Raw genomic sequence first — 12,831 nt, forward strand, 5'->3', positions numbered from 1 at the left:
ACCAGCAACAAAAAAGACAACCTATACTTACAAATATGGGTAAAAGACCTGAACTGACAGTTCAAAAGAAAAGATAAGCAAATGGCCTATAGTCACATTATTAGCCACCAGTGAACTATTAACTACAATGAAATAGAATTATATACCCACCAGAATGGCTAAAATCCAAAATGCCAAACATTTTGGTATTTGGAAAGGACAGAAAAGGAGTAAAGGATGGAAAAGGAGTAAGTGACATCAAAAATGTCAAGAATGCGGAATAACTGGAACTCTTATAATACAGAATGTTGAATGTATTCCATTTTCTATTTTGGAAAACAGTGGTGGTTTCTGAAGTTAAACACACATCTACCCTAGAACACAGCAATTCCACACCTGGGCATTTACCCACGTCCACACAAAGGCGTATACAGGAAGGTTCACGAAGCGTCACTTAGGGTAACCAAACCCTGGAAACAAGCCAAAGTCCATCAGCAGAACTGTTATAATGTTCATATCATGGAATCTTAGCTGTGAAAAGAAGCAAACTACTAAAACGCATGTCAAAATGCATGAATCTCAAAACTGTCACTGAGCAAAAGTAATCAGACACAAACAGTACTTACCCTATGATTTTATTTATATGAAGTTTAAGAATACACAAAACTAATCTTTACTAATAGAAGCCAGAAAACAATTGCCTGGATGGGGCAGGAGAAAGAGACTGATTGAAAAGAGGCAAGAAAAAACTTTCTGGGAGATGAACATGTTTTGTTAAGTTGATCTGGGTGGTGTTTTACAAATACTTTTCTTTCCCCCAAAAAATTCAGTGAACTTAGGATCTGTGATTTTACTATATATGAATTACATTGTTGGCATTTTTTAAAAAGTAAACAAACTAGGAAAGTCTTTGTTTCCCTTAGGCTATGGAAGCCAGTCCTTCATTTAAGGCTGTCCATATTAGCATGCTGTCTTGCACACTCAAGGAAAAAAATCTCTTCCCTCTGCCCAGCATCATCTATTTTTTTCTTCCCCTTCATCCCCAAAATCCTCAACCATACATATATCTCTAAGTATTATCTCCCTACTCCCCATGACAGCTAACACTTCCAAAAGACTGCTATGAAATAGTAAGGTTCCCTAAAGTAGATAAAATTATTCATTTTAAATTCAATTTTCAGAAGCACATGTGTGAGATACTAATGACTGCTGCTGCTGCTGCTGCTGCTAAGTCACTTCAGTCGTGTTCGACTCTGTGCAACTCCACAGACGGCAGCCCACCAGGCTCCCCCGTCCCTGGGATTCTCCAGGCAAGAACACTGGAGTGGGTTGCCATTTCCTTCTCCAATGTAGGAAAGTGAAAAGTGAAAGAGAAGTCGCTTAGTCGTGTCCAACTCTTAGCAACCCCATGGACTATAGCCGACCAGGCTCCTCCATCCATGGGATTCTCCAGGCAAGAGTACTGGAGTGGGGTGCCATTGCCTTCTCCAATACTAATGACTAACACACAGCAATTTAAAGCTTACAATGCATTTTTATGTATGTTATTGCCTTTAAATCCTCACAAAAACCCTATAGTATAGGTTTTGCTATTATCTGTGTTTCTGGAAGCCTGGCAGGGCTACAGTCCATGGGGTCGTCAGAGTCAGACATGACTTAGCAACTAAACCACCACCACTGTTAAAGAGAATAAGAAGCTTGGCAAAGTTTCATAACCTGTCAAAGGTCACACAACAAGTAAATGATACCTAACTTCAAATCACATACTTTCTTGTTTAATATGCTACTCTGAGACAGTAAGAATTCTGTTAATAAAAGTGTCTGACCGATGAAAAATATCCAAATCTAGCCAAAATAAGCTAATATTCCATTATCTTATGGTCCTATGTCAAATAACATTTCAACAACCCAAATCTACTACCACAAAATTACTACAGTGTGTAAGTAAGTGACCAGATAACTTATTATCCAAGTGGGACACTTCTGAGAATAAAGGAAGAGCTATTAATAATTATGCTAGGATAACAGGCATGATCCAGGACTGTCTTGGGCAAACTGAGACATATGGTCATTCTATTTATAAGCTAGCTGTGCTATGTGAAATTAAGGATTCAGACTTACATTTTATTACAGTATTTTTTAAAGTGACAATTTTAAAACCAAGTAGAAGAGGTAAATAGTCATGAGCATTAACCAATGTTACAAGAAAGGGTTAACATTTCAAACTGTCTAGACAATCATTCTGGTTCCATTTCATCTTTGACAGTTCTGCTTAATGTAGCAATACTGTGGCTGGAAAGATCTGGAGTTAGAAAACCTTGTATGCCTTTTCAAATAAAGATGACCTATTTATAAATATGAGTATTAACAGCTGACAACACTGCAGTTCTCCAAGGAAAGGATTCCTGCTTTAGTTCTTCAAAATATTTCATAAATGAAACAATTTCATTTTATTTTAAAAAGCTCATTAGCTTCACTAAGAAGCCTCATGGAATAAAAAAGTTTGTGTAGGAATATAAAATTTATAATTCTTATAAAAGACACAAGCCCTGAAATGAGTTTGAAAAACTTTAAATATTCTAAAGAAACCAATTCAACAAAGTAACACACTTCAATCTCAGCCAGAATTTAGTCTCCATATGAATGTTCTCCATCTGAGTGGCTTGGCAGATCCTACTAGACGTACCTCAAAGTCTTGAGTGTTACGAGAAAAATACCCCAGTACTCCACCCACAGCCCACATAAATTTTCCAATGTAGGCTTAACCCACAGAAGTGGTTACAGAATTATCATGTAGGCCATAGTCATGTCTAGTCCCAGAATAGTCCTAAACCAAATCTGACCTGTCTGGGCAGGCCAAAGAATAGGTTCCTCAGCTCTACAGCAAACACTCTCCCTGACTCCCTACCTCATTTGCCCAATCTTCCATGGCACAAACTCAAGCTGTAAGCAATTTTCAAAACCAGACCAGACATTCATGTTGGAAAAACAAGGCAATATTCATAGGAGTATTTTGAAATACTGTTGGCTTAGTACTTATAAAAAGTGCATAAAGTAGAAGTCAGGAGACCTAAATTCCCTCTTACGTTCTATTGCTACCAAACTAGGACATAGCTCTTCATTTGGGCCTGAAGGTCCAGTACCAAGAAAGAAAGAGTAAAGTGCTCTCTACGATTCTCTTATACTCCTAACATTCTACATTTTCTTGTGTGTCCTGAATTTTAACCCAAGCATCAACTTTCCTGTTAGGCCAATTAAAAATGACAAAAGCATCAGTTTATCAAATATGTTCCATCATTTCTCAGGTGAAGACCAGCTGGAATCTGATATATCGGGATGGCCAAAAACTTTGGGGTTTTCGTTAGCCATCTTACAGAAAACACCAAATGAACTTTTTGGCCAAGCCAATACACACTCTGATAATTGGTTTAAGAGACTGCAAACTTGGACTCTTCATTAGTAATGGTGTAGCAGAGTAGAACATAAACAATAAAAGTCAGAGTCAAATTCTCCAGCCAAAGTTATTCAAAAATCATAAGCTTTTTTTAAAATTCTTTTTATGTAAATATTTGGGAATTCATAACAGTGGGATGCTGCACTGGAAAGGGCACTGAATCAGGTATCTAGAGATCTGGGATCTAGTTCAAGACATGCAACTACTTGTTATGAGCCCAAACAAATCACAGTATCTCTTGCCTTCAGATTCTTCGACTCTAAAATGAGAGAATTAGGTAAGTCCACTTCCTATTTAAAAATCTAAGATTTAAACATTTTCCGATGACATCATTCTCTAAGGAGACCAAATTGCATTCAACAATGTTCCATTTACAAAATGCCTTAAAATATAAAAAAGTTTCGTATCTCCTCAAGAACACTGTGGAATACATATCTGTATTACCATCACAACAGGCCCCATGCTGTGAAGATTAACACTCTGGTCTCTGAATCCAGCGATCTAAGTTCAAATCTCAGTGGAACCAGAGATTTGTTTGAGGGCTTCCCCAATGACTCAGCTAAAGAATTCGCCTGCAGTGCACGAGACGTCAAGATGGGGGTTCAATCCCTGGGTGGGGAAGATCCCCTAGAGATGGAAATGGCAACCCACTCCAGTATGCTTGCCCAGAAAATCTCACGGACAGAGGAGCCTGGCGGGCTCAGAGAGTCACAAAGGGTCACAAAGAGGTGGACACGCCTGAGTGACTGAGCATGAGCACACATTACCATCACTATTTCATAAAACCAATGTTCAGAGAAAAAGAAAAAGATCACTAAATCAGCAAAATACTGTCAGTTAGAACCCAGGTATATTGACCACTGGCCCTCACTGGTTTCCATTTCTATATTCTGTCATAGTCACTGTGAAGAGTCACATATTACTATATTTACCAGCAATTACTTTAAGTGTGGTGTAAAAACAGCACTGGACATAACGTCAGCTCGGTGACCTTGATCATTCTCCTCATCAGTAAAAGCAAGTCAGCAGTCCCCATCCTCTGGGCTACTGTCAAACTGAGTACAAAATGGGAACGCACGTAACATCATAAATGTGAAAATTAATAAACATAAATGTGAAAGGTATCATAAAATTGCATTAAATGTTGTATTCTTTGGGAACCAGCTGGTATCTGTAGGATTACCAACCCATTTAGAACTGTCACCACATATACAAAGTTGCTTCAACTTCAGCAGTCCCCACACCTACTCTTAAACCTAAGTTATTAAGTTCTTTGGAGGACTGTGGGAAAGCAAGAAAGTTACTATAGTTGTCCCTCACAATACTTAACAATTTTTGTTCCCAGAAGCAGTTTTTATCTTTATTTTCTGTATATAATTTTGTAGTTTTCTAGGCTGCGCCATGTGGATGCAGTACCTTGGTTCCTAAGTTCAAATCCATGCCCCCTGCACTGGGAACACAGAGTCTTAACCACTGGACTGCCAGGAAAGTTCTAGAAACAGTCCTTTCAGGAAATTTAAGTAGTATGTTGTTTTTATAAAGGTATCTTGCAGAGCACTAGATTATGGATATCTGGATTCCGTTCCTAACTCTGTCACTAACTGATTTTACTCAAGGCACTCAACTTTTCTTAGCCTCAGGTATAAATGTGGCAACTGGTTTTAGGTAATATCTAAAAATCTTTGAGTAATGTCACTATAGCTGAAGACTATACAAAATGTAGACTAATTATCTGAAGATACAAGCATAAATGTAACTATTATTAGTTATCTACCCTTCCAGGAGTCAAATAAGACTAGCATTAACCTTTAAATCAATCTTTCTGGGACTTGCCTGGTGGTCCAGTGGTTAAGAATCTGCCTTCCAATGCAAGGGACATGGGTTTGATCCCTGGTTGGAGAGCTAAAATCCCACGTGCCTCAGGGCAACTAAGCCTGCCACTACTGAGCCTGTGCTCTCTGGAGCCTGAGCACCACTCAGAAAAGCCCATACACTCTCAATTAAGACCAGAGGCAGCCAAAAATATATGTTTAAAAAAAAAAAATCAAGTCTTTTTAATACAACCACCATTCAACTTCTACATTAAAAAACACATCCTATTGTCACTAGCCAAGCAGCAGAAGTTTTAGATTTGGGTGCTTCTCCACCAAGAAGTAGCAAGGATTATGATGATGGATTAAAATTAAGTCTACACAAGAGACCCTTAACATAGCAAGTATTTGCCCCACACTCTTAATTAGTAGCAGACTGAAATGATGGGATTTGAAAGTGCAAATGGGGAGATGGAGCATAAACTAGGTTTAACAGCATAATCCTAATTCACCCTAAATACTGTTAGCATTAAAAGCTAAATTTATACATCCCAATATAATTTACTGTGAAATCTTTCCATGTGGATCTCCACATTTCAGTGTGTGTGTGTGCTCAGTTGTGTCAGACTCTTGGCAACCCCATGGACTATATAGCCCACCAGGCTCCTCTGTCCTTGGAATTTTCCAGGAAGGAATACTGGAGTGGCTTGCCATTTCCTCCTCCAGATGTTCTGGACACAAGGATCAAACTTGCATCTCCTGGGTCTCCTGCATTAAGAGGCAGATTCTTTACAATGAGCCACCTGGGAAGCCCCCACATTTCAGTACTGTATTTCCATCCTCCTTCTGCGTAATTAGGTAAGTACTCTGAGTTTACATAGAATTATGCAATTTAAGAGAAACTGCATCCAAGTTCAACAGTTACATCCTAAATTACCTGAGGGTTAGGTTCTAAAGTAATTTCTAAAATACTGTGTAGTCAAAATCACCAGTGACAAACCATTAAATCACCAGGACTTAGGCTGCTAGAAGCTTGCAGAGCAAAATTTAATTTCATTTATTCTCTTCACATTTGTGCTGGGGCCTCCCTTTCTCTGGGACAATGAAGGTCAAAAAGTGAAAAGTCACTTAGTCGTGTGGGACTCTGCGACCCCATGGACTATACAGTCCATGGAATTCTCCAGACCAGAATACTGGAGTGGGTAGCCATTCCCTTCTCCAGGGGATCTTCCCAACCCAGGGAGAGAAACTAGGTCTCCCACGTTGCAGGTGGATTCCTTCCCAGCTGAGCCACCAGCGAAGCCCATGAAGGCCAAGGTCTACTTTAAAAGAGGCTGTTCAGAACACTGGGTAAATAAGGCAATTTATCTCTCTCTCTTTTAGATTTATCTCTTTTTATAAATAGTTGCATTAGCATAAGGTAACCATTTGGTCAATGCTACCCACAGGCACTGGACCGGGCCATTAACAATAAAGAACCTTCCAAACTCTGGAAGAGCAACTGAGGTGAAGTTTTTCGTTTATTGCTCTCATTGTATACTATGAAACTCATTCTGCTGGAACTCAGATAAAAGTAGGTAAACAGATGGTACCTTGGGAACCAGAGTACTAATTCCAGTCATAAGCAAACATTGTGAGGACAATTTCAAAACTTGGGGGCAATCTACCTGCATCGAAGGACCAACACTGCAGGTCTGCACTGGGCCACCAACGAAGTTGTCAGAAGGCAAGACACGCGGGCAAGGACACGCCCGGTGCACGTCACACTTCCCCAGGCCTCAGGCCATTCGGGGGGTGGGGGGAAGACAGCTACATTTTCATAAGAAATCCACTAGACTCATCAGCAAGCTTCAAATCCTGGAATCTGGGCGAGAGTCACCTCAGCTCTGCGGCTACTCAAAGGTCTCCGCCACGTGCCTCAGCCCCCAAAACTTCTGAGGAAGGCATAAATGACCAAATGAAAAGTGCAGAAAGCCTCCACATGAGGGGGACTGGTGGCACCGGGAGGCTCCAGAACACCCAAGAGAAGGGGCGGGCGGCAGTTCTCAGCAGCCGAGAGGCTAATGCCTACCTAGCGCGCAATTCAGGCTGCCGCCCAGATTAATTACCTGATGGCCGTCATAGCTTCACCTTCCAGCCCCAAGCGACAGCGCTCGCGTCCGATGCTCTGCGTTCGCACGGGTGGCAGCAGCAGGTACCACAGCCACGGCTTCTGGGCTCAAGCACTCCGCGACCCGGGAGCGCGTCCTCACACACCCCGCGCGCGGGCCGCCCCCGCCTAGCCGGTCGCTCACGCTGATTGGCCGCGCCCGGAAGGGGCGGGCGCTCCGCCCCGGGCTGCCGGCCCAAGGACCTAGCCAGGGCGCCGCCGGCCACGGCAAGCCGCCTGTGCGTCTCGTGCCGGCATGCGGGCTAGCGGGCTGGCTAGCGGGCTCGGTGGCCATCTTGAGTCCTGGTAACTGCCTACCCCCACTCCCGGCTTACGGTGCACGAGGTTGGGTGCCCGCCTCAAAAATGGCCGCCCCGAAAGGCAACCGGTTTATCAGTCACATGGCGCGGTCTACCTCGGCCAGCCCAGGTCGCTCTAACAGGGCTTGGGACGGGGGCGATGTCAGGGCAGTCTTCGGAGAGGGGGTTTAACAGCCTAAAAACCCATCTGCAGAAAAACCGCAACCGCCTGGCAACCTCAGTCCGGGGAGAGTCGATCGCGTGGCAATAGCAGCACGATGTGTTAAATTAGAACTCGCAGCCTTCTAAGAGTCAAGTGCCGAGTATGGTGGTCCCCAAACGTTTTGGACTTTAAAAAGTTAGGACAGCTTATAAGGAAGTGTCCAGGGTCTCAGTGTAAACTTGCGAATCAGAACCTAGAAAAGTGAGGCCCGTACAATGGTATTTTTAGCAAGTTCCCGGGTTATCCAGGTACACGTGTAACTTTTAAAACCTCCAGGCCAAACTAGCCCAGACTATCCTGCTTGACACACTAATTGTCAGACGTCCTCCCTTTCCTGAAAAGGATGCAGCGCTCTGAAGCAAGCATCTAGTCATAGAAAACTGGAAGAACCTTGACTCTTGGCGCTAACTTTGCGATTTAGCGGGGGTAAAAGAACTTAAAACTGAGTCTGAACCGCTAATAAAAGACAGTAAATCAATTCCACCTGCAGGAAGGACTGACATGGGGGCGTTAGAAAATAAACGTTTTATGATCTAAATAGCTTTTGTTTATTCCCTCTTTATTCTGTGTACAAATATTTATATAAACAGACAGACCATAACCTCCGGTGGCATTCATTTACTAAGCATTTTGGATGGGGTTCAATTCCATAATCTGAAATCAGTTACATTAGAAACACCCTAACACGTAACATTGAAATGTGCATTCTGTGACTGAAGGAACTAAATATTTATTTCCTTTTAATTAGTTTAAATTTTAAAACCAAAAGCAAAGTAAAACATTATTCCATTAAACACAGTATTTTTCACTGCATACGTTTCAAGGTAGAAAATTTAGCATCCAAATTGAGACACTGCACAGATAAATATGTACTTTTTCAAGACAGTACAAAAAAATACAGAATATCTCAAGTCTTTATATATATCTTGACTACATGTTAAAATAGTACTTTGCTACACTGGGTTAAATAAAACCTATTAAGATTAAACTGTTTACTTTTTAATGTGGCTAGAAGTTTAATTTTGTCTTACATTACATGTCTACCTGACAGTGCTGTTCTGCTAAGCCAGCCTTGCTTTTCTTACCTACCACTGTCCCTGTGACAGAATAATTATGTTCACAAAATGAAATTAGTAGATCAATTTACACAAATCTGTGGTTTCTTACAATCTAAAATATAAGTATTCCAAAAGATTTCAAGTCTTCTTCAAAAATGCTTTTAACATTATTTTCTTTAATTTGGAAAATGCCTATCTAGAAGGAAGCCCTGCACTATAAATCTGAAGTGTTCAGTCCATGAGTAAAGGCTATTAAAAACAAGAGTCTTGGCTGATTGAGACTTTGACCAAATGTCCACAAGCAGAACCAGCCAGTTGTTGCTCAGGAAGTGAATCAAAGCAGCAGCAGGATAGCAATTTGAAGCAGTGGAGACATTGACTAATTCAACAGTTTGCCTTCTCCACTAATGGAAAATGTTAATAGATAACCCGCATGAGTCGGACACAAGTTAGCGACTGAACAACAACCGTAACCCGGATGAACTAAAGTAAAACCAGGAATAATACTCAGAACAAACTTCAAAATCTCCATGCAACTTTTAATATGGGATGCACTATGGTGCTTTTCAGACTTTAATACATATCACTTGAGAGATCTTATTATTAAGGATTCAGCAAGCTCTGTGGTCAAGATTTTGCATTTCCTTAAGTTCCCAGATGTTGCCAGTTGCTTCTCCTGTGGGCCATGCTAAGTAGCAAGGCTGTAAAGGAAAGTAGCAAGATTATAAAGGTAGCAAGACAGAAGTGACTTGGAACCCCTACATGACTTCCTGCATGAGTTTACACATTACATGCTTTTCATGGCATTGAGAAGATCAAAACTTAATTCATTCTAGTAAAGTGTCTAATAGAGTCCTTAGCACAAGACATGATTACTACTTTGTTATTACCACACTTGTTAAAATTATATCTCTGAGAAGCATGATACGAAAGCTAACCTGAACTTGGCCCTGTGAAAAATAAATGAACTTTTACTCATGCTTTTGTTGACACTTACTTTTGATTTTTAATAATAAAGGTAAAGAAAAAAAGGTGGTACACAAAAAAGCTAGATTTGAAACCCTGCTTTTAAACAAATATATTGTATGTTATTAAGGGATGATAAAAGTCTGCTATGTTCAAATATTCAATAAAATTGAAGTCATATCAAATTCAAAGATTTCTTTTTAAAAAACCCAACTTTTGAGAAGTGACACTTTGCATCTAACAATCAATAATTTTGTTTTGTTTGTACTCATAACCAGTCAACACAACTTTTAAAAAGTGTATTATTTAAAATGTACTTAGATAATAGTTCATTTTGGCAGGTATAAATATAAAAATGTTATTTCAGTAAAAAGGGTTCATGTGTGATCGTTCTTTTAGAGTCAATCAGGTAGAGATAAAATACATGTTTTTCCAGATAAAGGCAGCAGCTTTTTTCATTCATAGCATGTTCCTTTCCTCAGCTTTTCATGCTCCTTTCCTAATCTTTCCCTACCCTCTCTTCCACCCAGTTTTTTTCAACCATACACATAACAAATACACACACGGTTAGCTATTGAGTAACTACTAAAAAACTTTTGATCAATTTTCTAAGCAATTTATTTCAATCCTATTCAATTTATTTCCCTATTCAATCCCTATTTTCCGAATAGGGAAAAGCAGTCAATTGGAATTTTTAACTTCCACTAACCTTCTTCCAATTTAACTAGTTGAATCAAGATCAGTGAGTCAGAATAATTTACTCATAGAAAGATAGATAAGCAAACATTCTATTTATCTAATCATGTGGTTAGTTTGCCACTAAAAGCACGTAGATAGCGAACCCCCAAATAGTTAAATAAATACATTTATGGATACCATAACAAATATGTAGACTTACCATTTCAACAAATGCTTCCAACCCCAAAACAATAGCAAAGTTCTCTTCAAACACAACCAGTTTGTTGTTAAGGGTTCAATAACAAGTATTTCCATATAATGGTACATTTCTAGAAAGCTCTGTGGCAATACATGTCACCAATTCCATGTTTTAGGCAACTATCATAAATAAAATAGAGCAAATGTGAACAAGGATTTGTATACTATTTATTTCACATTAACAGTAGCAAAAATTTATTACATCCCTAACTAAGCAAAAATAGAATGCCTGCGTGCTAAGTCGCTTCAGTTCTGTCCAACTCTTTGTGACCCTGTGGCCTATAGCCTGCCAGGTTCCTCTGTCTATGGGATTCTCCAGGCAAGAATACTGGAGTGGGCTGTCATGCCCTCCACGAGGGGATCTTCCAGACCCAAGAATGGAACCTGTGTTTCTTACACCTCCTGCCTTGGCAGGCAGGTTCTTTACCACTAGCACCACCTGGGAAGCACAGGAATGAGGAGGTGGGAATTCTAAGCCTAGGCCTACCAAAAAAAAAGTATGCCTTTTGACCATTAGTTTCCTTATCTGAAATGCAAGGTCATCTGTTACAGTCAACATCTCAGGGCCCTTTCAGTTCTTACTGGAAAGTGGGGGAAAAAAAAAAAAACTGTCCACTTGTGACTCAATACAAATTGAGTAGATTTTTTTTAAGAGGTGGTCAGTTTTAATGAAAATAGAACGTATACAGTTTTACTTAGCTTTCATTATAGTCAAGGTTATTCAAAGAAACATTGCTAAATGTATTACCTCAAAAGATATAAGAGGTTCACTATTTTTATTTCCTTTAAATTATTGTCCGTAGATTCTAATGTCACATTTCACTTTACCATGACATATTCAAACAGAACCTAATCTTTAAATGGAAACTGACAATTTCCCAGGAGAGTTTGAAGAATATAATAACATTTGATTGATTGAACTTTATTTAGTAAGAATTCTTAGCAAAACTCCCTCCCAAGAACACCCACACAGTGCTTCTTTATTTTCAGTGAACCACAAATCTCTAAAAGTCAAAGAAAACTTCCAACCTAAAAGTATAGGACAACACAGCTTCCCAATTATTTATGCTGCCAAGAATATATATTTAAACTACATAATTGAATACAGCACTATCATTTCATAAAAGGGCATTTTAACATAAAAATGTAAAAAGGCCATCACAGAATAAATAGTGCTACTCAAAAGTATTGCTGGTAATCTTATGAAGTATAGTTTCTATGTAAAAGATTTTTTCTTATTTTTATTTTACCATAAATCTGGTACTTCACAAACAAGCTTTTAGGACTGACTCACTCGGAAATTTCCTAGTGGTCCAGAGGTTAGGACTCCATGCTTTCACCACTGAGGTCAGGGGTTCAACCCCTAGTCAGAGAATTAAGACCCCACAATCCAAGGCATAGCCAAAAAAAGGGGGAAGGAGATCAATCACTCATTAGCTCAACAAATATTTACTGAGTTCTACTCTACTACTCAAAACACTGGAGACTAAGCAACGGCCAAGAATATGTACTGCCCTTAAAGAACTTACATTCTAGTGAGGGGATATGGATGAATAATCAAATAAATAAGATCATTAAATGCTCATAAGTGCTATTCAGAGAATTAAAACCAGCAAATCAACACAGAGAAAGGCTCATTTAGAGTCAGTGAAGGCCTCCAGTAGGAAGAAACTGAATAGCAAAGAATAGCAAAGTGGGGAAGGGATTCCAGACAGATATGACTAAAATAACTGGAAGGCCAGTGTGAAAAAGGGCAAGGAAGAGAGGAAAGGCTGTAGTCAGAGAAGAAGCAGGCTGTCTTAGCTTTGATGAGCCTAAGAAGTTTAGATTTTGTTATAAGCAAGACAGGAATTAAGTTTTGAACACTTAATTAAGTTTTAAACAGAGGAATGACATGATCTGATATTGTTTTAAAAGAGAATGTGGTTACAGTGCAGAGAATAGATCACAGGAGCA

The 12,831-nt window shown here is 39.6% G+C and overlaps 1 protein-coding gene across 4 annotated transcripts in view; it reads right to left on the bottom strand.

The window, feature by feature from the left end:
- The window catches only part of ADK (adenosine kinase), a 549,091-nt gene that overhangs the window by 515,514 nt on the left and 20,746 nt on the right, over nt 1-12,831 (bottom strand). The window contains exon 1 of one of the 4 annotated variants that reach the window (XM_070364704.1): nt 7,353-7,512. The exons of the other annotated variants lie outside the window; for them this stretch is intronic. Within the exon in view, the coding sequence (XP_070220805.1) occupies nt 7,353-7,366 (14 nt within the window). The 5' untranslated portion in view covers nt 7,367-7,512. Of the gene's footprint in view, nt 1-7,352; nt 7,513-12,831 lie in introns of those variants that run through there. 4 annotated transcript variants of the gene reach the window in all.

This window comes from Bos mutus, chromosome 28, assembly GCF_027580195.1.
Source record: "Bos mutus isolate GX-2022 chromosome 28, NWIPB_WYAK_1.1, whole genome shotgun sequence".
Classification (NCBI taxonomy): Eukaryota; Metazoa; Chordata; class Mammalia; order Artiodactyla; family Bovidae; genus Bos; species Bos mutus.